Genomic DNA, 26,907 nt, shown 5'->3' with positions numbered 1-26,907 from the left:
GCCGCGCCGTGTGTTGGAGTCTCTGGAAGCCTGAAGAGGAGGAGGAGGAGGAGGAGGAAGGACGAAGCGGCAGGTTGCAGGCTGTTCAGAGCGTGATTGTAAAAAGCCGCACTTCAGAGCGTTCCCTGGCATGCTGCCTTTCCGCGCTCCTATAAATGGCCACAAAGCTCAGCGCGTCCACATTCATCAAGTTAGAAGTCCTTTCTTTTGTCTCCGTGGCCCTGAAGGCTGGGGCTGTTAATGTGATTTTACGAATGGGAGTCTGTGGGGAGGTAAGCCCAGGTCTTTTGACTTCGAAGCCTTCGCTTTTCCCACCACCCGCCATGTGCTGGGACTAAAACAGGACTACCTACTGATTCAGACGAAATCTGGGCAGAGAGAAAACTTGTTAGACTGACTAAAGCAATCTCAACAAGAAAATGACTTAAAAGAAATTTTGTTGTGTGATGTCAGAATGCATTTAGTGCCCTTCATGTACAGGTGAGTGGGCAGGTTGAGAGCATGGTCTTGGAGGCAGCTGACCATCTGACCACCTGAACCTCAGTTTCCTCGTCTGTAAAGGAGGATGGGATGGCGCCTACCTCCTGGGCTGTGGTGGGGATTGAATCAGCATGCCGCACACCGGCTGTGGAATAGACAGTGGGAGTCATTTTAAAAAGGGGTCTTTCAGTCCTTGGGGAGTTGTCTTTTCTCTTCTTTGTATACAGAGAGCTTCAGGCTGTCACCAGGCTGGACTCGAGGGTAGGGTCAGTTCTGCTGCTTTCTAGGGGATCTGGGGAAGAACCCCTTCCAGGCCCAGTGGACTTGCTGGCCTGACCCTGTCGCTTGCGGTGGGGGAATTGCCAGTTGTCAGCCGAGGCCCTGGCCCTAAGAAGCCTCCTTCCGTCTGGCCTGTGGCTTCCACCTGGGATCCAGCGAGCCTGGAAGCTTCCTTTCCTTGGAACCTCCCTGACCCCCTTTCTTCCACCTCTCCCTTCTGACTCCTGCCAGAGAAACTTCTGTGCTTTTAGGGGCTCATGTGATTAGATTAGAGCCCTGACCATCCAGAATAATCACTTTATTTTAAGGCCCATCACCTGAATTAAGCCGGTAAAGTCCCCTTTCCCTGACCTGGCGTCAGGGTGGCCAGCTCTGGGTCCCATCATTCTGCTTCCGAACGAAACATTTCACCCTGAGACAGAGTCCACGTGAGGCACGTGCTTCTCCCTTGGGCTCAGGTTCCCTCTAGCCCGGGGTCTACATCTCACTCCCTGTGGGATTTCCAGGTTCCTGGGGGCTCACATTTATCCCACCCCTGAAGCCTGAAGCACACAGTACAGCGTGGGGCAGACAACAGCTGTTTATCCACGGGTTCAGGAAAGGCCAGATTGCAATCTCAGTGGAGTCTGAAAAGATTCTCCAGCTGGTAGGACGGACACAGGGGAGTGATGGATGCTCTTTGTGAGTGCTGCAATGAGTTCTCTGAGGGGAGCCCAGGACTTGAGGACAGACCCCCATTGGCCAGGACTGTCCTGAGGGAGGCTCCTGCTCTCCACAGCAGGGAGCCTGTGGGTCTGGGCCTTTTGCTCTGTTCTTGGAAGTCTTTCCAGGAATACATTTCTTAGAATGTGCACTGACTTTAGGGTAGGGGCAGAGAAGGCAGAGGGCAAAAACGCAGAGGGAATATGAATGTTCTAGAACGAGACCAAGGAGAATTTCCATGGGATTCTCAGTTTCCCAGAGATCAGACAACATGGGACAGTGATTTAAATTTTTTTTTTTTTTTTGAGGTAGAGTCTCACTCTGTAGTCCAGGCTGGAGTGCAGTGATGCTATCTCGACTCACTGCAACCTCCACCTCCCGGGTTCAAGCGATTTTGGTGCCTCAGCCTCTGAGTATCTGGAATTACAGGCGCCCACCACCATGCCTGTCTAATTTCTGTATTTTTTGTGGAGACAAGGTTTCGCCAGGTTGGCCAGGCTGGTCTCAAACTCCTGATCACAAGTGATCCACCCGCCTTGGCCTCCCAAAGTGCTGGGATTACAGGCGTGAGTCACTGCACCCAGCCTGAGTTGTAATAATTTTGACATTAAAGACCTATTGTCCTATTCTGGGGTCGGTGGGGTGGGGGTGGGGGGATAGATACATTTCCAAAGAAACAAACAAATAAAAAACCTCTGTTTAAAAATGTTTAATACTAAATTTTGGCAATATGTGTTAATCCAAATGTAGCCTAAGACCTATTACTACATGTTCCTATTCAATACACATTCAAAACTTGGTTTGGTTTTACTGACAGCAAATTTGTTTTCAGATCATTTGTAAAAGAGTCATAATTTCCAATAAATTCTTAAAACTTTCATTTTTTTGTTTGTTTTCTCTCTCAGGCAGAGAGGCAGGATACACACACACACACACACACACACAATGTTTTCAGATAGGAAAATGATTAAAATATTTATTGCCATGATGGGGATTCATGGCATATATTACAAGAACGTGGCAGACAGAAGTTTCCACTTCTGTCTGGAGCAGGTCTTACTACAATCAAAAGAAAAAGCGTTTGAAGTGGGAAAATGATTGTGTCGATTGACTTGCTGGTGGCTTCAAATCCTTCTTGGAAATAAAATAAACAAAGGATAATACAACAGCAATGAAGTCGCCTCCTTCTTCCATCGTCCATAGAGTTGGTACAAGGTGCCTTTTAGAGCTTTAAGTGTTCATGCCTTTGACGAATTACAATGATTGTTGTCTTGGAGAATTTGTTCTGTTAATCATTTCTTAAGTGGCTGCTCTGAAGGACTAAGCTGATCAACAGCGGCGATTCTCTAGCATCCCTCTGCTGAAAATATTGGCTCCAGGATTCAGTCGCCTCTGTTGACTCAGGGAAGGATGATTTTCTTCTCAATGGACAGAGGAAGTTTCTCTGAGGAGGGTATGGATGGGCCTGCTGCCCTTTGGCCATCACAGTACACAGGGTCCCAGAAAGAAACTCTCCTTCTTAGGTTAGAAAACAGCAAATGAAGGGGGCAAATCTGGGCTGCTCTTTTTCTATCTGAAGTGTTCAGTAACATGTTATCTGTACTATAGACCTGAAGGAAAAATGGGTAGAATTTATGGAGTATCTCTTCTAGGCCATGTGCCTCTTTGCCAAAAGTGGTTCCATCTGGGTGTCAATCAACAATTTGGATTGAGATGATGATTCTGATGTTGCAGAGGAGGGAACTGCGGTTCAACAGCCCTGGGGGTTGGCTCTGTGGGGATGGTGCAGGAAGGGGTGAATGTGCCATTGATCATTGAGGGGTTTAGTCAGGGACTGCTGAGACATTTTAGCATTAAGTGAGAATAACCCCCAAACCCTTTCTGTATTCCCCGGCATGTGAAATACATTAAAGAAGACATCTTTAAGCATCATCATTAAGAATTATAATTAAGACTGTACACTTTTCTCTCAGAGCCTTTGCTAATATTGTAAGAAATACTCTGCCAAATCAAGATATTCTGTCTTGTTCTTATTGGCTTGGAGGGTCCTGAGCTTTCCGGTTGGCTTGCACATCCTGGGGGTCTGGGCTTCTGTCATCTGCAGCAGCACACTAGACCCGGCACGGGGGTCTTTGACTTTTAAGGGCCGGGCCATGTACTCTGTTCATCTGTTTCTCTGTAGACCCTCTTTTGGGCAGGGGCTACCCCTCTCAGACAGTGTGCCAGCTGACTTACTGTGGAACTAAGAGCGATCCCTAAGAGCCTCCTTTTCTTTTCTGACCAGTGTACCTGAAGTGGAAGCACTGCGAGACGCCAGGCGTGAAGACGCTGTGTAATCTGAAGAAACTTCTGAACCGCCTTCAGAAAGACCACCGGGAGGACGTCTGCCTCTACATCTCTGGACACCTGAACCCCAACAAGCTCTACCGGCCTCCCGAGACGATCTTACAGCACTGGCCCAATGCCCACCGGCCCAAGGGGGAGCGCGCCTCTGAGGTGGGAGAGCCGCCCGCAGGGAAGGTGGCGAGGATGAAGGAGGCCCTGGCCCACTTCACCATCCACACGGCGCTGGTCCCCAGTGAGGCCCAGGACACCCCGCTGTTCAGGTACCTGAACCCCCAGGCCTCTCTTTCCCACACTTCAGAGGAGGAATTCCTTCCAGTGGAGGCTGTCAGAGAGGGGAGGGAAGAAAAGAAAGGAGGCCCTCCCGGACGGGGCCCTCCGGGATGGCGCAGGAGGGAAGAACTCCGGCTGCCCGACTTGAAGGTGCTGCGGTACCAGGAGGCCGGGTCCAGAGGCACCAGGGACCGGCACCACTATGTCAGCTCCTACCTGGCTGGAGCCACCAACGCAGACAGGTACAGGATGTTCCTGCGTTTCCAGAAGGAAGTACTCGCCAAGCAAGATCTCCTGAAGAATGACTTCACTGGGAGCAAGGCGGCCGCGGACCACGAGAGAAAGCTGCAGCAGGTGAGGAGGGCGGCCCTGCGGTGGTCTCAGGAAGAGCCCTCAGGGAAGTGCTCTCGGTGCAGTGCTCTCAGGGCAGTGCTCTCGGGGCAGTGCTCTCGGGGCAGTGCTCTCGGGGCAGAGCTCTCTGTGCAGTGCTCTCGGGGCAGAGCTCTCGGTGCAGTGCTCTCGGGGCAGTGCTCTCGGTGCAGTGCTCTCGGGGCAGAGCTCTCGGTGCAGTGCTCTCGGGGCAGTGCTCTCGGTGCAGTGCTCTCGGGGCAGAGCTCTCGGTGCAGTGCTCTCGGGGCAGTGCTCTCGGTGCAGTGCTCTCGGGGCAGAGCTCTGGGTGCAGTGCTCTCGGGGCAGTGCTCTCGGGGCAGAGCTCTCGGGGCAGTGCTCTCGGTGCAGACCTCGCGGTGCAGCGCTCTTTGGCTCAGTGCTCTCTGTGCAGTGCTCTTGGTGCAGTGTTCTGGGTGCAGTGCTCTGGGTCAGGGACAGCCACGATGGTGAGCTGAGGCTTGTCCTCTGAGGCTTCCCTGATACGTCCAGGCAGAATGCAGCACTGTACCAGGCGCCGAGAGCATTAGCACCTTCAATGGGGACAGTTTGGGTGAAATGAAGGAAGGTGCCTTCTGGGAACTGGTCAGCTGGGGGAGGACCATCGCGGACGCATTGGAGGCCATGTGGCTGTAACAGTAAATCAGATGTTCGTAGGTCAGCAGAGGGGTCTGAGAGAGGGCTTGCCTGGCTGACGGTGGAAGAACGGTGAGGGCAGAGGGAGAGCTGATGAGCACTGTCACGCCCTGAGGTATGCCAGGCAGCACGTGTGTACAGAAAGTGCTGGTGTGAGGGGAAGATCTACGGTGGGCTGCCACCGACTCAGAGAACAGCTGACTGGAGGCATCACCTCCAAATGGGGATGATGCACGAAAGAGAAGAAAATAGCAGGCCCCCAGGAAGCAGCCAGGCCTTGGGGTTGGAAGAGAAAGGGCCCTGGGGGACTGTGGAGGCGGAGAGTGAATGCTTGAGCAGGGGGAGCAAGGGAGTCAATAAGGAAGAAAAGATTTTTTTAAAAATCCCGAATCTTGGGCGACCAGGGAAACAAAGAAGCTCAGCAACTGGTGGGAGGGATCAGAACCCCTAGACTGGCCCCCTGTGCCGCCCCGCCCACTCGCCAGGGTGATGGCAGCTGTGTCCTCCCTGACTCCTGAGAAATTTGGTTCTGGAAGAAAAATGAAGCCACCCTGAAATGGGCTGACTCTGTTTTTCCTCCAGGAGCTCCAGAAAATTTGCACGTGCAGCCCTCAGCAGTTCAACAGACTGCATGTCTTTGGAAAAGTCTTTGAAGATATTTGTAACAGTTCTTTGATATTTGGTGATCTCTTGAAAAAAGTTAAGGTAAGAAACATACATCTTCAGCGTAACAGTTGAGAAGCTTGCATGAGGTTCTGTGTACATGAATGATCTCCAGCCTCACTGAAATTCTGCTAGGTATCACAGGCCCCCTTCTACAGACAGGGACCACCACTCGCAGAGACTCGAGGTCATCTGCCTGCAGGCAAGTAAATTGTAAGGGGCCATGTGGAATCAACACCCAGTTAGCTCATTCCTCAAACCCATATTTTCCCACTAAATCTTCCTAATTATGCATAACCTTTTATAAATTGTACATAACTTAATTATAATTCTAATAAATTAATAATTTAATATTACATGTGTAATGTTGTATGAATCCTTATGGAATTATAGGTTTGTTGTAATTTCATGATGAAAGTGATTTTTGGGTGCTGTGGCTCATGCCTGTAATCCCAGCACTTTGAGAGGCTGATGCAGGCAGATCACTTTAGGTCAGGAGTTCAAGACCAGCCTGGCCAACATGGTGAAACCCCATCTCTTCTAAAAATACAAAAATTAGCTGGGCATGGTGGCACGTGCCTATAATCCCAGCTACTCAGAGGCTGAGGCAGGAGAATCACTTGAACTGGGAGGCAGAGGTTGCAAAAAAAAAAAAAAAAGGGACAATGACCTTCATATGGACCCTGAGTTGAGATTATGTAGCTTAAAGATCATGCTATTCTTTAATTTCCCTAATGACAAGGACTGCCTAACAGTGGAGACCTGATGGCCTGTTCTCCAGCGATGCCTCATCACTGGGAAACTCATCCTGGCAGGCCCGTAGGACCCAAATCCACAGAGCTTCTGCATGGCAGGAGATAATTTGTTGTATTTGTGTCAAGGTGTTTTATGACATTCTGAAGTGATCAATATTTTATATTTTATTGTATGGTATTTTATGATATTCTGAGGTAATCAATACTTAATGCTGAAAGATGTTTCAAAGATGGTGTGATTTTATCAATGTGAGCACATATACCATTTAATGCATTGTAGGAACATTTTATATTTTTCTGAAATGATCTAAATGAACATTCTTGACTTCCATATTATTTATACACATGAAACGCCTGCGCTGTGGCCTCCTCACACGTGGCCAGTGGACTTTTTGTTTGTTTCTGTGCAGGATGAATATGAACGCTACATGGCAACGCTCCTGGAGTCCCAGCCTGCAGCACAGTACGAGGTGACGATCAATCGCAAAGAGCCTCAATACAGCCTGATTATCCATAGCTTCGTATTTCATGAGCAGTGGAAACCTTTCTGAATCCAAGAAGCCCCATGTGTGCCCCATAATTTAGAATAGCTGATATATTTTTTGTTATAGATGAGCTTTATGCTGACTTAATAACATTATTGATAAAGAACTTTCCTTTCGATTGGCATAGCATTATTTATACTCCCAAACAAGCGACACAACTATCTATATATAAATTGGGAATATAAATGGTTCTCTGCCAGTAATTTCCAAAAACCACTGTCCAGCCATTATCCTGGCAAAAACACTGAGAATGCATTGTGACGGCTGGTGTGCTGTAAGCTGACTCAAAACCCATGATCTCTTTGTTTAACCGGTGACAGCGTTCCAGGTGTTCCCTTCCAGGGTTGGGTTAAGCATGTGATTGGTCAAATAAGAAAATATACTGCAGGAATCACTTTATCACTTATAAAACCTAAGAAAATCTAACACTGTAGCTAAGAGAACTTTGGTATTTTGAATTCGATACACTTTAAAGATTAATTTTACTTCATAAATTAGGAAAGATAGTGGCTTCTTTTGTATATGAGCAAACGATCACAGCATTGCAAGGAGATCAGTTCTAGTTGGCTTCTTCATGTGAAATGAGATGTGAGTACCATTTTCTTTGTGCTGCGCCTTTTCATAACACAGAAGCGGCCTTTGGCTTTACCAGAATGAGCAAAGCCTCCAGTGGGGAGTTTACCTTGTTCCTTACGTTTTGAGATTGAGTCAAAAAGTGGCATACGTCCCTATCTCGGTCAAATGTGAGCATGAAAAAATTCCCAGGCCAGCAGGGCCCTGGATGCCTCTTTCTGTGTCTGTAACCCTGGCAGCCCATCCCCTAAGAGGCAGAGACCTCTGTTGCTCCCCATTTAAGCACAGCACTGCTTTACATCTGCGGATGGCAAGCACATTCACATGGCTTCTCATTCACATAGAAGAAACGATTGTGGTGCCACTGACAATGTGCCTCCAGGACTTTATCCAGCATGTCCTTCCCCCAACACAGGCCAACAGGGAAATTCCCTACCATCTTTCCATTTCTTAGAAAAATAAACTTTTAACATACTGAAAAAGGTATTTTACCGGGAACTTCCCTGATGGGCCATCCCTCCCCTAATGGCCCTCCCTCCCTTAAATCCTCCCAATGTACCTATTTTAACTAGAATGTATATGTTAACCCAGGGCACCTTGAAAATACATTAACGACAAGTAAGAAAGGGAGTCCTCCCGCCCTCCCTGTGTGCTTGTCTCACCTCATGCGCCTGGTCCTGCCTAGGCTCTTCGGGCTCAACTCAAGGCACTGGGGCAGAGGCCGGTGAAGACAGCGGACATGGATCTTGCCAGGGAAGAGCTGAGGATGCTCGTGAGAGCCACAAAAGCAGCTCTGGAGCAGAATGACAGGTGAGGCACGAGGGACTGATCTGATCTATGTTTAGATTCTCTTGTAACAAGATCTGAAACTGATGTGCCAATCAAGTTACATTGATTTCTGCGTTGCTGAAAACATGCTACTTTTGCTAATATCCTGCCTGTCATCTGGCTACTTCTACAGGCCATCACCTATGTGACTAAGACATTCTGCTAAGTATGGTGTGTCCATGGAGGGAGTTTGGGCAGGTTTCTGAAGGAATCTCTTGTCTTTTTTGGTGGTCCCCTGAAGACAGACTGACAGGCGAGGGCTGCAGATCTAAGACACCTTATATGAATGCCCTTATTGTTTTTTTAACTTACAAAGCTCTTCTAATATAACCTCTCTGTATCATTTTCCAGGGTCAAATCACAATTGGATAGGGCATACTGTTTGTATGATTTGATAAAAGATTAAAGGAAATCCGCAACATCCAAAATATCTTCAAGAGCACAAAACAAGAAACAAAACCAAAAAACAAAATTTGGCTTCTAGTGTAACTAGAAGACAGAGAACTGTTGTATTCTTTCCTCTAATTTGCACTTTTTTTTTTTTCATAGAGCCTTGCTCTGTTGCCCAGGCTGGAGTGCAGTGGGGTAATCTCAGTTCATTGCAACTTCCATCTCCCGGGTTCAAGCCTCCTGAGTAGCTGGGATTACAGGTGTGTACCACCACGCCCAGCTAATTTTTGTATTTTTGGTAGAGACAGGGTTTCACTGTGTTGGCCAGTCTGGTCTTGAACTCCTGACCTCAAGTGATCCATCCATCTCGGCCTCCCAAAGTGCTGGGATTACAGGCATGAGCTACCACACCTGGCCTCCAATTTGGTCTTGAGGTCTCTCTCACAAGGGTGGCTATGAACTCTAGCCCTCCCCTGATAAGGCTTTGTGGGGCTGGTGCAGGATGTTCTCAGGGTACCCTTCATGCGATGTGTCTTCATCCTGGCCATCAGGCTTAATGTCCAAGTGTCTGACCTGTGACCAGATATTCCTCTCACAAGAAACCTGACTATACTGGCAGAAGCCCTCGTTGTCTGGTGTGTATCTAGTTTATTCCTACCAAGATAGCCAGTCTCTAGGAGAGCCCTGGATGGTAAAAGGTGACATTAAAGTGTGTCCATCAGGTGAGGCACAGAGAAGGCCACAGAATAAAGCACATTAAATAGCAGATTTGTTACTTACAGATCTCAGAGAAAAGAAGGCAGCATACCTCTCAGGGGTGGTAGGAAGTGGGGAGCTGCCTGAAACACACTCGCTCCACCAGCAAGTAGGGGAGCAAGAGAGAGTGAGGACCGATGGACCAAATCTTTTGTTTGGGTCTAGAGTGGGACCCAAGCAGGTTTTCCGCAGGGAATTCTGATCAGTGGGTTTAGAGCAAGAAGGCACGAGTTCTGTGGGGTTGCACTGTGATGGAGAGTGGTTTCTGGGTCACTGCAGCATATTCTCATGGCCCATACAGGGTGTGGGGGTCAGTGGGTTGAGGAAAGTAGGTTTTATTTAACTGTCTTATAGTGGATGATCACTGGGAGGTGGTTGTTTAAGGCAGATAGCTGGACTGACCATTTTGAGGCACTGGGAGGAGGGGAAGCATGAGAAATTGTGTCAAGCAGTGGTGACTGAGCCCTGCTTCTGGAGTGAGAAAATTAAACTTCTGTTCAAAGTGAATGCCAAGGCAAAATAAAACAAACAAAAACCCAAAAACTGAATTTATTGCAAATGCATCCAAAATTTAAAAATGACTGAAAACAGAAAAGAAAACATTCAGTAGCTGTGAACCAGTTTCCGTGTTCCTGCTGCAAAGCTTTGTTTGTGAGAGCAAGTGAGGTTTTGGGAAAGAGATCAGTGGAGCTAGAAGGAGGCCTAAACTTCTTCTAAAACCACTTCCAGAGATAGAATCCATGTAAGCGAGAAAGCCACACAGCTGTACTGCTGGGCTGATGGTAGCATTGACTATGATGGCGGGGGTGTGGTGGGGTGGGGTGGGGTTACTTGGAAGAGGGTAGAAGTGAGAAAACAACTTTGAAATGGTAATAATACATGTGAGAAGGGGATTAAAGGAAAGGGAGCAGCATCCTTTAGAAATGTCCAATGAAGGCAAAAGGGAGCAAGAAAGGAAAGTTTAGAAACCCATAAAAAGAGGAAAATCAAAGTGCACACAACCCTTCCACATACTGTCCTTTCCCCCTCTAAACAAGCAAGGTATCCAGGACTATCGAAGGAAACCAAAACACCACCAAAAAAAACAATAAATCAATAATAAAATAGCATAAATTGCCACACTGATGGAAAAGCATCCATGTGAATTAGCAATCTCACATACTACTCCAAATCACTAGTCCAGCCTGCAAAAATGCAGAGGTGTAAACAATCTTTGTCTATACAAACTACTATGAGAAAAGAACAGAAAATGAGAATCCAAATGATTTACCTGATGAAAGTCCCTGCCTTACCAAGGAATAATAATAATAAAGTTGAACAAGAAGAAAACTGTAGCACAGCACTCCAAGCTAAATTACATGTTCCCAAAGAGCACTTCAGGACGTGAAAACAATCTTGAGTCATAAATTTAAAAACTAAGGAGAGAAATCACCAACAATAAAGAAGAAATAAAACAAGATAAAAACCAAGGAGCACTTTGGGAGGCCGAGGCGGGAGGATCACGAGGTCAGGAGATCGAGACCACGGTGAAACCCCGTCTCTACTAAAAATACAAAAAATTAGCCGGGCATGGTGGCGGGCGCCTGTAGTCCCAGCTACTCGGAGAGGCTGAGGAAGGAGAATGGTGTGAACCCAGGAGGTGGAGCTTGCAGTGAGCCGAGATTGCGCCACTGCACTCCAGCCTGGGCAACAGAGCGAGACTCTGTCTCAAAAAAAAAAAAAAAAAAAAAAAAAAAAAAACCAAGGAAAAAAATGGTTGAAAAAGTCAAAATTATATCATAGGTCAAGACTAAATTCTGAAATACCCAAGGAAGAATAGTTTTGAATGAAAATAAAGGGGCATTGGGAAAAAGTAGAAAAATATTTAAAAGAATGTAAATGAGATACAGAAATAAAAAGTCAGAAAAAGTAGATGACATAGAACATAAGCAAATAATGTCCAATTCATGTATAATAAGTCCTTGAAGAAGAAAAACAAAGCAATAGAACAAAAAACCTAAGTAATATTTAAAACTATAATATGTAAAAATTTTCTGGAAATAAAACTTTCTTACTATATATATTGAAAAGACTTGCATCATTACTATTAATCCATTGAATCCCCAGTTTTTTAAATTTTTTTTCTTTGAGACAGGGTCTTGCTCTGTTGCCCAGGCTGGAGTGTAGTGGCATGATCAAGGCTCACTGCAGCTTCAACCTCTCAGGCGCAAGGGATCCTCCCACTTCAGCCTCCTAAGTAGCTGGGACCACAGGCACCACACCTGACTAATTTTTATATTTTTTTAAGTAGAGCTGGGGTTTCACCATGTTGCCCAAGCTGCTCTCCAACTCCTAGGTTCAAGTGATCCACCTGCTTTGGCCCTTCCAAGTGCTGGGATTACAGGCATGAGCCACCACGCCTGGCTCCGGTTTCTTAAAATAGAGGGTCATAATAACCACCCTATTTCTCTCTTAATCTGTGATGAAAAGAACTAATATATGTAAAAATCTTAAACTGTTAGGCCCTTTGTAGACATTTGGCATTAAATTACTTGCATGTTGATGTTTTAAATCAAATCACAGTGTTGTCCTCAAAATATGTAATACCTGTTAGACTCCTTTTTGTTTTCTCTTTAAATCTATAAAACATAAGATAGTTGATGTAGGTTACTCTGAACCAAGCAGAGGAAACAAAGAGGTTTTTTTTCTCTTTTTTAAAGTTTCTTGTATTATTTACTTATTTATTTATTTATTTATTTATTTATTTATTTATTTTTAAGAGACGGAGTCTGGCTCTGTCTCCCAGGCTGGAGTGCAGTGGCACGATCTTGGCTCACTGCAACCTCTGCCTCCCGGGTTCATGCCATTCTCCTGCCTCAGCCTCCCAAGTAGCTGGGACTACAGGCACCCACCACCATACCCAGCTAATTTTTTGTATTTTTAGTGGAGATGGGGTTTCACCATGTTAGCCAGGATGGTCTCAGTCTCCTGACCTCGTGATCCACCCACCTCCACCTCCCAAAGTGCTGGGATTACAGGCATGAGCCACCACGCCTGGCCTCTTGTATTTTATTTTTAATTTAAACACAGTAAAATTTGTAAATTGTATCGGTTGCACAGAATAATACTACACAGGAAAGATGCAGTGTATTTCAGCACCAGGAAAGTCTTTCCATAGCCCTTGACACGTTGTTTGCCTCTGAGTGTAAAATGCTACGTTTTTTTTATTTTTTAAATTTTTTTTGCCTTCTTCCTTCTTAGCAATTCCATTAACAAAAAATACCAATAAATTCTACAGGAAGTCATTTATTTTAAATTAACTAACTCTTTAAAGGCTTATGCGATCTTGGTAAGAAAGTCTTATTCTGTTTAACTTGACTGATTTAGGCTGTCATTTAATAAATATCTTCAGAGTATCTGTTGTGTTAGAAAGTAAGCAGATCTATTTTAATTTCTCAACTATAAGAGACTTGTGGTGTAACACAGATAAAAGAAAAAAGATATAATGGGGATCTAATATTTCCCTATTGTTTATCCTCACATTGTAGACTCAGAAGTGAACTGGAGATGGAGCTGGCATTGCTGCAGTCTGCAAAGGAACGATCAGGCAGGTGTCTGTATGATATCCTTCCTTATGGGTGCTTTGCTGTGACCTTCATTATTTCAGCTGCTGCAGCCTGGCTGCCTGTCTGTCAACTCGGAAGATGCTGATGCTCCCTCTGAGTTTTGTTGCGAGAATTCAACATGTTCACCCACATCACCCAAGATCACAGGGCCTGGCACATGGTGGTCACTGCCTGTTTGTTCTTCATCTTTTTATTATTACTTGTGAGGAAGAATATGCATTTCATGAGGAATTAATTACATTTTATGAATATTTTATGAAATAGATATTAACATTTTACGAAATAGATATTAAAATTATTTTGAATGTATACAATTTAGAATGCAATTAAATGATAAAAATAAGTTTAAGTATCTTGCTCATTAACCTTGACTGTTTTCCAACTTTAAATGAAATGCCATTTTCCCTCAGAGTCTGTTAAACACTCACTCATACTCTGTTTTTAGATACTTTTTTCTCAGCGTCTGGTAGGATATGCTCACAGGCCTATCCTGTTTTAAATTCTTTTTTTTTTTTTTTTTTTTTTTTTTTTTTTTTTTTTTTTGAGGCGGAGTCTTGCTCTGTCGCCCAGGCTGGAGTGCAGTGGTGCAATCTCGGCTCACTGCAACCTCCCCCTCCCAAGTTCACGCCATTCTCCCGCCTCAGCCTCTCTGAGTAGCTGGGACTACAGGCGCCTGCCACCACGCCCGGCTAATTTTTTGTATTTTTTTAGTAGAGACGGGGTTTCACCGTGGTCTCGATCTCCTGACCTCGTGATCCACCCGCCTCGGCCTCCCAAAGTGCTGGGATTACAAGCGTGAGCCACCGCGCCCGGCCTCCTGTTTTAAATTCTTAATAGAGCTTGGCCTCAAAGATCCCTGCCAGAGTGCTTTTACCGCCTTTTTCCCCCTTCTGCCTATTTCCTCTTTTCTACCTATGAGCAGCACAGGTGCTGTTAACACTGCTGGATGTCCTTGCACAGGTTTCTTGTCGCCTGATTTGCATCCCCTTGTCCTGCCTGTTCTCGGTCCCGGGCTGACTCTGCTTCTCCTTCCATCCCTTCTCAGGGCTCAGAGGTCACCTGCTTCCCTCCTTCTTCCAACATGTTGTTCGTTCTTTGTAGGGTTCCTCTCACAGACGTGAAATAGGACCCATGCTTGGTGTTTTCTGTTTCCTTGCTTTTTCTTAAAACAGACCCACGATTTAAAAACAAAACAAAAAAACAAGAAAGCAGAAACTTAAGGGCTTTACTGCTAGCCACTAATAAAAAAATGGCAAAGATTAATAAAAATAAGATGCAGTGACTTAACTTTCCAGAACTCTAGTAATCTTTCTTCGTGTTTGATCCTAGCCCACTGTTCCCATCACTCTTTCATTGCGATGGAACAAACCTGGTGCCCCTGGTTCTTCCTGCTTTATTCTTTTCCCAAAGCTTTCTATCTCAGGAGCCTGCTCCTCCAATCATACACATTTGCTGTGGAATGTCCCTATTTTCATACCTCAGTCTTTCCCTATAATTATGTCTTGAGGGTAGAAAAGGGTTGAGGTGGAGGTCACTTCTTTGGCTTGACACTCCTTTTTGCCTCTTTGAACTCAGCTGATGGTTTTGGGTTGAAACCTTCAGCTTAGGTTAAGGCGGAAAACAAATACTTTATTTTGTAGTTTCTTTCAGTTTGTGTAGAAGCTTAACTATGACCATTTCTATCCCCTCAGCTAGCTCATCATGTGCCTACTTAATTTCCCCGAATTTCAAACTTTAATGTCAAAGTTTCTCCTCTCCCAAATTTGGCAAAGTTGAATGATGGCAGTTGCTTCCATCTTGTTTACTATCTACAAGGAAGGGTTATTAATATTTCTAACTCTTTTGTTCCCATCGAAAAGTAGTAATTGGTTTTTTTCTCAAAAAATTAAGTCTCACCATTCTAATTAGTATATAACTGTGCTGATTGATGACAAATTGGCCTTAGCAGTGGATCACTTGATGTCTCCATTTCCTTTCTGTACTCCTTAAATGTTGATATTCTTTGGAGTCCAGCATCTCTTTGGAAGAGTTAACATTTTTTTAAATTCCAAATCTATTTTACCTGCTAAAAACCCTTCTTTTTTTTGCTTGAGATCTGTATATCCAAGTGCCTATTAGACGTGGCCTCTTGAGTGTCCCATAGGTATTTCAACATGTCCGAGATTAAACTCATCATCTCCTTCTCTAAATTGGCATCCCCCTGGCTATTTCAATGGATGGTATCACCAAACACATGGAGATGAAAGCCATAAAACATGTGCCAGGCAACTTTCACTCTCCTACCCCTCAACCTCTTCCAACAGAGCTTGAAATAAGTGGCCAAGTTGGGATTGAAACCAAGTTCTTTCTTACCTCCATGCTTCATTGAACTCATTGTTTTCTTTCTAGCTACAACTGAGCTAAAACCTAGGGCTTATTTTTGACATTGCCTTCTCTACATTGCCAGATCTAGTCAATTACTATGGTCTGTTTTCTTTTTCTATTTCCTAAATAGTTTTTTTGTTGTTGTTGCTGTTCACTTCTCTTCATGCTGGGGGTGCTATTCTGATATGGTTTGGCTCTGTGTCCCCACCCAAATCTCATCTTAAATTGTAGCTTTCGTAATTCCTATGTGTTGTGGGATGGACCTGGTGGGAGATAATTGAATCATGAGGACAGTTTCCCCCATACTGTTCTCATGGTAGTGAATAAGTTTCACCAGATCTGATGGTTTTATCAGGGGTTTCCCCTTTTGCATATTTCTCATTCTGTCTTTGGCTGCTGCCATCCATGTAAGATGGATCTTCCTCCTCCTTGCCTTCTGCCATGATTGTGAGGCTTCCCCAGCCATGTGGAACTGTAAGTCCAATTAAATCTCTTTTGTTCGTAAATTGCCCAGTCTCAGGTATGTCTTTATCAGCAGCATGAAACAGACTAATACATATCCTGACCTGATCAACCTGTGTGAATGATTGCCATAGCTTCCCAACAGGTCTTTCTGATTCTAGTCTTCTGCTGTCTGATCCACTTTCAGGACACAATTTCACTGGAGACAGTGATCATTGTCTGATTGTGTCTCTCCCCATATTAAAAGCCCTCAACATCTTTGACTGATTTCTTAACATAGGTCACAAATCTCAGATCTGCCCCCCGTTTCCCTCCTAGCATTATCCCTCAATGTCTAAATTCTGTCTTCTGCTCCCACCCAAAACCTTTCCGCTTGTCTAACTTCTCTTTATCCTTTGTGTTTCAACCTAGCCACACTTCTCTGGCAAAGTCATCCTTGAGCCTTCCTCATGCTGTGTCTGATGTTCTTGCTTTGTCTTACCGTTGCACCTTCTACTCTGCCACTGTCACTTTCTTGTTGTTTCTTGTTGGTCTGCACTGCTAAATCACACACTCTGGAAAAGGCTAATTCACCATTGAACCTTTCTACCTAGCCCGGTGTCTGCACAAAAATGTGTTCAACAAATACGTATTGATTAGAGGAATGAATTAAAGGAGGAATACCCTCATTCTTGGGTCAGATTATTTTTATTGACATGCTTCGAGTTTGAATTATATTTTATAGTTATATATACTATAGCATACATAATATTGTTAATAATACATAATGCTATTAATAATAACTGAGATATTAAACATGGTAATACTTTGTTTTAAAAAATATTTCCAGAATCATCTGAGAAATATATAATTGATGAAAACCAACTTACTCTTATTGAGAAGGTTGAAAAGAAGAGGTGTGAAATACTCAGTAAGTGGGATGAGATACAAGCTCTGGAAAAAGAAATTAAAACAACTTTGGTTCATACTGGAATTTCAGATATCACTGAGAATAGGATTAAAAGCATAGAGGTATGCAACTTATTTATTTAAGTATTTATTCTTTTGCTTGAAGACCTTGGCAAACACATGAAGTAATGTGATTTGGTAATAGGGTAAAAAAATCATAAAATTTGGCCCAAATATACTTTTTATTTCAAAATGTTTGTAGCAAATAATCATAATAATTAAGAGATCCATCAAAATAAGAAAAAAGGAAAGTGATAAAAAATTTTATAGATTTCTGTTAATAGCCAAAACCTAATTTTTTTAGTAACGTGGACATACAGAGTGGAATAATAGCCATTGAAGACTCCAGAATGTAGGAGTGTGGAAGGGGGATGAGGGATGAAATACTACCTACTGGGTACACTGTACACTATTTGGGTGGTGGTACACTAAAGCCCACCATTACACATATATCCATGTAATACAACTACACTCATACCCTTAAATGCGTAAAAGTTAACAAATTTAAAAACATACTTTTAAATTGTGTGGAATATAACTCAGTGTAACCTCCAGTTGTAGAGTATATAAGAAATACATGATTTTTTTTATTGTGGTTCTATAGTTAAATATATTTTTCCAGCACTACTTGTATTCTCTTTAGCAGAAATGTAGAGCATATAGAAAGGTGTTGGTGGTCCAACCTTTTTTATGAAAAAATTATCTCTTTCTCTTTTCCAATCATATGTTCGGATGTTCTTTTTTCTTTTTCTTTTTCTTTTTTTTTTTGGAGGGGGGACATGCCTGTGTGCCAATAAAACTTTATTTACAGAAACAGGTGCAGACTGGATTAGCTTTTTGACCCCTGTTTTAGAAGAAAATTATTTAAATATAGAGGAAACGCTATGGTTTACTGTTGTAAGAATGAAATATTACTGGATGAAATGGATGAAATAATTGTACTGATTCTAGCCTTATTTTAACAGGCTAAGTTTTTACATTTATTTATTTTATTTTATTTTTATTTTTTTCTATTTTAAGTTCCAGGGTGCATGTGCGGGATGTGCAGGTTTGTTACACAGGTAAATGTATGCAATGGTGATTTGCTGCACCTATCATCCCATCACCTAGGGATTAAGCCCAACATGCATTAGCTGTTTTTCCTGATGTTTTACCTCCCTTCACCCCCCTGACAGCCCCCAGTGTGTGTTGTTCCCCTTCCCATGTCCATGTATTTTCATTGTTCAGCTCCCACTTATAAGTGAGAACACGTGGTGTTTGGTTTTCTGTTCCTCCGTTAGTTAGCTGAGGGTAATGGCTTCTAGTTCTATCCATGCCCCTGCAAATGACATGCTCTCATTCCTTTTTATGGCTGCATAGTATTCCATGGTGTATATGTACCACATTTTAAAAATCTAGTCTATCCTTGATGGGCATTTGGGTTCATTCCATGTCTTTGCTATTGTGAATAGTTCTGCAATGGACATATATGTGCATGTATCTTTATAATAGAATGATTTATATTCCTTTGGGTGTATACAAAAGGGATTTGGGTTTGCTGGGTCAAATGGTATTTTGAGTTCTAAATCTTTGAGGAATTGCCACACTGTCTTCCACAATGGTTGAATTAATTTACATTCCTACCAACAGCATAAAAGCATTCCTGTTTCTCCACAAATTTGCCAGCATCTGTTGTTTCTTGACATTTTAATAATTGCCATTGTGACTGGTGTGAGATGGTATCTCATTGTGGTTTTGATTTGCATTTCTCTGATGATCAGTGATGTTAAGCTTTCTTTCATATGCTTGTTAGCCACATGTATGTCTTCTTTTGAGAAGTGGCTGTTCATGCCTTTGCCCATTTTTTAATGGGGTTGTTTGTTTTTTCTTGTAAATTTGTTTAAGTTCCTTGTAGATTGTGAACATTAGACATTTGCCAGATAAATAGATTGCAGAAATTTTCCCCCATTCTGTGGGTTGTCTGTTTGCTCTGATGATAGTTTCTTTTGCTGTGCAGAACTCTTTAGTTTAATTAGATCCCATTGTCAGTTTTTGCTTTCGTTGCAATTGCTTTTCATGTTTTCATCATGAAATCTTTGCCCATGCCTATATCCTGAATGGTATTGCTTAGATTTTCTTCTAGGGTTTTATAGTTTTGGGTTTTACATTTAAGTATTTAACCTATCTTGAGTTATTTTTTGTATAAGGTGTAAGGGAGGGGTCCAGTTTCATTTTTCTGCATATGGCTAGCCAGTTATTCCAGCACCATTTATTAAATAGGGAATCCTTTCCCCATTGCTTGTTTTTGTCAGGTTTGTCAAAGATCAGATGGTTGTAGGCGTACAGTCTTATTTCTGAGTTCTCTATTCTGTTCCATTGGTCTATGTGTCTGTTTTTTGTACCAGTACCATGCCGTTTAGGTCACTGTAGCCTTGTAGTATAGTTTGAAGTCAGGCAGCATGATGCCTCCAGCTTGCTTCTTTTGGCTTAGTGTTGTGTTGGCTATAGGGGATCTTTTTTGTTTCCATATGAAATTTAAAATAGTTTTCTTTTCTAGTAATGTGGAGAATGTCAATGTTAGTTTAATGGGAATAGCATTGAATGTATAAACTACTTTGGGAAGTATTGCCATTTTCATGATATTGATTCTTCCTATCCATGAGCATGGAATGTTTTTCCATTTATTTGTGTCCTCTCTGATTTCCTTGAGTAGTGGTTTGTAATTTTCCTTGAAGAGGTACTTCACTTCTCTTGTTGGCTATATTCCTAGATATTTTGTTCCCTTTATGGCAATTGTGAATGGGAGTTCATTCATAATTGGGCTCTCTGCTTGTCTGTTGTTGGTTTACAGGAATGCTTGCAATTTTTGCATATTGATTTTGTATCCTGAGACTTTGCTGAAGTTGCTTATCAGCTTAAGAAGCTTTGGGGCTGAGATGGTGGGATTTTCTAGATGTAGAATCATGTCATCTGCAAACAGAGACAATTCGACTTCCTCTCTTCCTATTTCAATGTCCTTTCTTTCTCTTGCCTGATTGCCCTGGCTAGAACTCCCAATATTATGTTGAATAGGAGTGGTGAGCAAGGGCATTCTTATCTTGTGCATGCCAGTTTTAAAGAGGAATGCTTCCAGCTTTTGCCTAGTCAGTATAATATTGGATGTGGGTTTGTCATAAATGGCTCTTACTATTTTGAGATATGTTCATCAATACCTAGTTTTCTGAGAGTTTTAAACATTCAGGGATGTTGAATTTTATAGAAGGCCTTTTCTGTGTCTATTCAGATAATCATGTGGTTTTTGGCTTTAGTTCTGTTTATGTGATAAATTTTACCGATTTGTGTATGTCAAACCAGTCTTGCATCTTGGGGGTGAAGCTGACTTGATTGTGGTGAATAAGCTTTTAGATGTGCTGCTGGATTTGGTTTGCCAGAATTTTATTGAGGATTTTTGCATTAATGTTCATCAGAGGTATTGCCTGAAGTTTTCCTTTTTTGTTGTATGTTTTCCAGGTTTTGGTACCAGGATGATGCGGGCCTCATAAAGTGAGTTAAGGAGTCCCTCCTTTTCAATTGTTTGGAAGCGTTTCAGAAGAAATGGTGCCAGTTCCTGTTCGTACCTCTGGTAGAATTCAGCTGTAAATCCATTTGGTCTGGGCTTTTTTTTTTTTTTTAATTTGTGGACTATTTATTACTGCTTCAATTTCAGAACTCATTATTGGTCTATTCAGGGATTCAACATCTTCCTGGTTCAGTCTTGGGAGGGTGCATGTGTCCAGAAATTTATCCATTTATTCTAGATTTTCTAGTTTATTTGTATAGAGGCGTTTTAGCATTCTGTGTTGGTTGTTTGTATTTCTGTGGGGTCAGTGGTGATATTCCCTTTATAATTTTTTATTTTGTCTATTTGATTCTTCTCTCTTTTCTTCTTTATTAATCTAGCTAGTGGTCTATTTATTTTATTTATTTTTTTTCAAAAAACCATCTCCTAGATTCACTGATTTTTTGAAGATTTTTTTGTGTCTCTATTTCCTTCAGTTCTGCCATGATCTTGGTTATTTCCTGTCTTCTGCTTGCTTTGGGGTTTGTTTGCACTTGGTTCTCTAGTTCTTTTAGTTGCGATGTTATATATTGATTTGAGATCTTTCTAGCTTTCTGATGTGGGCATTTAGTGCTATAAATTTCCCTCTTAACACTGCTTTAGCTGCATCCCAGAGATTCTGGTATGTCATCTGTTCTTATTAGTTTCAAAGAGCTTCTTGATTTCTGCCTTAATTTTATTATTTATCCAGGAGTCATTCAGGAGCAGGTTGATCAATTTCCATGTAGTTGTGTGGTTTTGAGTGAGTTTCTTAATCTTGAGTTCTAATTCGATTGCATGTGGTCTGGGAGACTGTTTGTTATGATTTCAATTCTTTTGCATTTGCCGAGGACTGTTTTACTTCCAATTACGTGATTGATTTTAGAGTAAGTGCCATGTGGTACTGAGAAGAATGCATATTCTGTTGTTTTGCGTTGGAGAGCTCTGTAGATCAGGTCCACTTGCTCTGAGCTGATTTCAAGTCATGAATATCTTTGTTAATTTTCTGTCTCGATGATCTGTTTAATATTGACAGTGGGGTGTTAAAGTCTCCCACTATTATTAGAGAATTTGTAGGTCCTGAGAACTTGTTTTATGAATCTAGGTGCTCCTATATTGGGTGCGTATATATTTAGGATAGTTAGCTCTTCTTGTTCAATTGAACCCTTTACCATTATGTAATGCCACTCTTTGTATTTTTTTATCTTTGTTGGTTTAAAGTGTGTTTTGTCAGAAAGTAGGATTGCAACCCCTGCTCTTTATGATTTCCATTTGCTTGGTAAGTTATCCTCCACTCCTTTATTTTGAGCCTATGTGTGTCTTTGCATGTGAGATGGATCTATTGAATACAGCCACTGATGGGTCTTGACTCTTTATCCAGCTTGCCATTATGTATCTTTTAATTGGGGCGTTTAGCCCATTTACATTTAAGGTTAATATTGTTATATGTGAATTTGATCCTGTCATCATGATGCTAGCTGGTTATTTTGCACACCTGCTAATGTAGTTGCTTCACAGTGTCATTGGTCTTTGTGTTTTTGTAGTGGCTGATAATGGTTTTTCCTTTGCATGATTAGTGCTTCCTTCAGGAGCTCTTGCAAGGCAGGCCTGGTGGTGACAAATTCCCTCAGCATTTTCTTGTCTGAAAAGGATTTTATTTATCCTTTGCTTATGAAGCTTAGTTTGGTTGGTTATGAAATTCTGGGTTGCAAATTATTTTCCTTAAAAATCTTAAGTATTGACCCCCAATGTCTTCTGGCTTGTGAGGTTTCCACTGGGAGGCATGCTGTTAGTCTGACGGGTTTCCCTTTGTAGGTGACCTGGCCTTTCTCTCTGGCTGCCCTTACATTTTTTTCCTGCATTTCAACCTTGGAGAATCTGATGATTATGTATATTGGCGTTAATCTTCTCATGGAGTATTTGACTGCAGTTCTCTGGATTTCCTGTATTTGAATGTTGGCCTGTCTTGCTAGGTTGGGGAAGTTCTCCTGGATGAAATACTGAAGTATGTTTTCAAACTTGGTTTCATTTTCCCCATCTCTTTTAAGTACCCCACTCAGTGGTAGTTTCAGTATTTTTACATAATCCCATAGTTCTCAGAGGTTTTTTTTTTATTCCTTTCATTCTTTTTTCTTTAATCTTGTCTGCCTTTCTTTTCTCAGCAAGATATTCTTCAAGCTCTGAGATTGAAGAATCTTGGTCTATTTGGCTATTGATACTGGTGGTTGCCTTGTGAAGTTCTTGAGTTGTGTTTTTCAACTCCATCAGGTCATTTATGTTTCTCTCTAAACTGGTTATTCTGGATAACAACTCCTATAATATTTTATCATGGTTCTTAGTTTCTCTGCATTGGATTATAACATACTCCTTTAGCTCAGTGAAGTTCGTTATTGCCCACCCTCTGAAGTCTAATTCTGTCAGTTCATCCTTCTCAGCCTCAGCCAAGTTCTATGCCCTTGCTGGAGAGGTGTTGAGATCGTTTGGAGGAGAAGAGGCACTCTGGTTTTTTGAGTTTTCAGCTATTTTGCATTAATTCTTTCTCATCTTCATGCACTTATCTATCTTTGATCTTTGAGGCTGCTGACCTTTGGATGGGGTTTTGGTGAGATCTCATTTGTTGATATTGTTGTTGTTGTTGCTTTCTGTTTGTTTGCTTTTTTAACAGGCCCCACTTCCATAGGGCTGCTGCAGTTTGCTGGGGGTCCACTTCAGACTGTATTCAGCTTGGTCCCTCTAGCACCTGGAAGTGTCAGAAATGGAGGCTGCAGAACAGCAAAGATTGCTGCCGACTCCTTCCTCTGGGAGCTTTGTCCCAGAGGAGCACCAACCTGATTACAACAGAAACGCTTTTGTATAAGGTGTCTAGCGAGCCCTGTTGGGAGGTCTCACCCAGTCAGGAGTGCTTAACGAACCACTCTGGCTGCCCCTTGGTGGAGCAGGTGCACTGCGCTTAGGGGAATCCCCCTTGTGCAGACTGACTAGACTCTTCAGAGCCAGCAGACATTCTGTCCATAAACCCCTCCTTGGGACCCAAGACCCTAATGGTATGGGCTCACGAGGGGATCTTCTGATTTGCAGGTTGCACAGATCTGTGGAAAAAGCATGGTTTCCTGGGCAGGGTAACACAATCACTCACCGCCTCCCTTGGCTGGGAGTGGAAGGTCCCCTTGTGGCTCCCAGGTGGGCCATCTCTTCACCTTGCTTTTTCTTGCTCTCTGTGGGTCGTGACAACCCCCTAGTCAGTCCCAATGAGAGAACATGGGTACTTCAGTTGAAGGTGTAGGATTCACTTGCCATTTTCATTCTTCTCTGTGGGAGCTGCTGACAGCAGCTGCTTCTAGTCGGCCATCTTGGCCCCTCCCTGCAGATTTTCTTCGTGTTTTTTGTTTAGGGTTTGATCTCCTTTATTTCTTTCAGAAAATAAATGTCCTCAGGACAAGCATCAATTTATAATTGCATTTTAAAACAGTAATGGGTTCTAAATTTAAATATTGAAGCATGATATAATGTCAGAACAATGTAAACTATTCTTTCATAATTAAAACCTCTTTAGATAAATCAAATCTAAGAAATAGGAAACTCCCTATGAAAATTTCATATCACTAATTTATATTACTTTAACTACTTCTTATTTATATTTGGCTGCTTAATTCAAATGCTGGAAAATACAATAGAATTGCCATTGTTATTCTATTATGTAATTGGTATCTGGTTCTAGATTTCAAATAGACCATTTCCAACCAGGAAAAAAAAAAGAGCTGAATGTATTGAGGATTTACAATGTATCAGACACTTTTATGAACATTTAAAAAATATAATTTCATTTAATTTGCAGCAACCCTAACAGGTAGCTGCTATTATGAATCCTCTTTTTGAAGTACAGAAATGAAGCACAAATATGCTAAGTAACTTGATTGAGGTCACAGTTAGCAAGCAGTAGACTTAGTATTGAAACTCCGCCTTGGTTCTTAATGATACCCCATTCAGCCTAACTGTTACAATTGCTAATACTTTTCAACATATGTAATATCTGAAAGAGCAAGTCTTTATACCCTCCGCCCATCATTATTTTGTTCACAATTATCCTGTATATTTTCATTAACACTATTGACTAATTTTTGAAGTTCTGGTAATAATACTTTTGGTATTTTAAATTTATAAATGCATTTGGGAGAAAGTGACAGCTTTACAATATTAATACTCCTATCTGGGATTATTTTATACTTATTTAATTTATTTTTATAACTTGGTGAAAGATAATTATGTTTGCTCTTATGAGTTTATGGGATGTATTACTATTATAACTGGTAATTTAAAAAATTCTCCTTACAGTTTATAATTGGTTATTGCTGATATATATGTGATTTATTGATATTTGTATTTTTATATTTTTCCAGCCCCTTAACAAATTCTATCATTAGTTCTGAAAAGTGAAGAACTCTTCACTTCTGGAATTTCCCTAAAATTTTCTGATATTTTGAAACATCAATTTCCTCCTCTCCTAGTTTTCTACCCAGAGGACCAGGATCTTTCCTTCTCATTAATTGTCCTTCATTTTATGCTTTGTTTCTTCATCTGTTTTTAAGTAGTGTGCTATTAAGTACTCTTGAAATTATAACATCATTCACATAATCTTGTTAAATAGAAAAAAATAGTTAACAAATATTTTAACCAAGTATATTGCTTTTAAAACAACTTCTCTTCCAGCATGAAGCTATAAAATTGGAAACAGAAAATATGATTTTAAAGAAGAAAATAAAAGTAAGTTTTTTTGTGTGTGAATCAATGTTTACCAATAAAAATATTTACTCCAGTGCCTGCTTGTCTTGTGTAATAAGCATGACCAACTGATCGTAATTCTTTGTAGGTTACTGAAAACCATGTGAAGCAGATCATAGGAAAGATCAGTGAAGAGAGGCAGGAGTAAGTATTGACATCATGATAAAAGAACTAGAGCAGTATCATGCTGTTCTCAAGATCAGTTATTTAAATCTAGATTAGACTAGACAGACCTTTGAAGGGTTCACACTCATGAATGCTTACATTAAATACACATGTTGCATTCTTTTCTGTGCTTTGGAATGCTCAGTCTAATATTTAGACCTCAATCTGTGCACTGTATTTAGTCATATATAAATGAATTTATTGGATAAAGCTGGAGGTGAGGGTGAATTCACATGGGCAGGAATCAGGAACGTGGGAACACATGGCTTTATTTTCTCCAATTATATGGCTTTTAGTGACGTTAAATCTTTGAAAACTCCTATGCGTATATTATTCTGAAAATTCTAGTTTTAAAAGTAAGTAGCTGATTTATATCATTTGTTTATAACTAAACTTAAAATATTGGTATAAACATTATTATTTACATTATAAGCTTATACTTCACACAGTTACTTTTCTTTGAGTTGGTACTCTAGTTTGAATCTCAGAATTTGGTATTATTAAGAGCAATGGAAAACCATATGATGATTTAAATAGGGAAAGGCTTATTTGCATCAACAGGAAAAAGATTTTTAGGTGTAGGTGGCTTGGGCTCAATGACATCATTCAGGAACTAGGGCTCCTCACCTTCCTTCCCTGCTTTCCTCTGAGTGTGGCAACTGCCTCCTCAGGGTCTCAATATGGCTGCCTTCAGGCATTAACTGGGTCCACATTCCATGGATTAAGAAAGGGAAAGGTGAATGACAGATGGCAAAGAGCTTCTCATTTTGAGGCTTTCCATTTTATTCAGGAAGGACAGTTCTTTCCAGGTGCTCCCCCCACATCTCATTGGCCAGCACCATGGACCAAGGTCACTCTCAGCTGTAAGAGAGGCCAGAACATAGAGCACCCCACTCTCCAGCTTATGGGGCAGAAAAAGCCATGGGAGAAAGGGATTGGATAGAGTGCTGAGCGAGCCATACAGGTGGATCTAAGATTTGTGGTTCCTTATATCATGTTGGGTGTTCTTAAAAAGAGGGAATAGAGTTACAAATACAAAACTGGGGAAGCACCTCCCATGGCCTTGGCAATGAAAGTAAATGGACTCAAGTATATCATTACGTTCATGGTACACCTACTTCCCATGCCACACTATATGCTACAGGGGAATCCATCTATCTATTTAGAGAATCTGTTACATTCAAGGCCAAAACTCCCTCAAAATATCTGTTTTAAAAAAGTAAATGATTACAAAGTCTCATCTTGTCTGTTTTTGGGTAAATGTGTCTAAAATGCTTATTTTGAAATTTTATTTCATGCTTAATGTGTTTTTTTCTAACCTATGGTATTCATTTCTTACGTATTTTAAGGGTCCTTTGGAAATTTATCAAGGAATTTGTAAAATCAGAGGAAACAGAAGACAACGCTCAAGTGGCTGA

The 26,907-nt window shown here is 41.7% G+C and overlaps 1 protein-coding gene across 1 annotated transcript; it reads left to right on the top strand.

The window, feature by feature from the left end:
* The first annotated feature begins 155 nt into the window (after window positions 1–155).
* On the top strand, window positions 156–26,907 carry C3H6orf118 (chromosome 3 C6orf118 homolog). The gene is made up of 9 exons (XM_030804715.1): window positions 156–272; window positions 3,757–4,431; window positions 5,683–5,805; window positions 6,929–6,988; window positions 8,322–8,446; window positions 13,138–13,196; window positions 16,871–17,052; window positions 25,253–25,306; window positions 26,839–26,907. The coding sequence occupies exons 1-9, from the start codon at window positions 156–158 to the stop codon at window positions 26,905–26,907; spliced, it is 1,464 nt and encodes a 487-aa protein (XP_030660575.1).

This window comes from Nomascus leucogenys, chromosome 3 (genome assembly GCF_006542625.1).
Source record: "Nomascus leucogenys isolate Asia chromosome 3, Asia_NLE_v1, whole genome shotgun sequence".
Lineage (NCBI taxonomy): Eukaryota > Metazoa > Chordata > Mammalia > Primates > Hylobatidae > Nomascus > Nomascus leucogenys.
The sequence above is the reverse complement of the archived record's forward strand: the minus strand, read 5'-3'. Positions and strand labels throughout refer to the sequence as shown.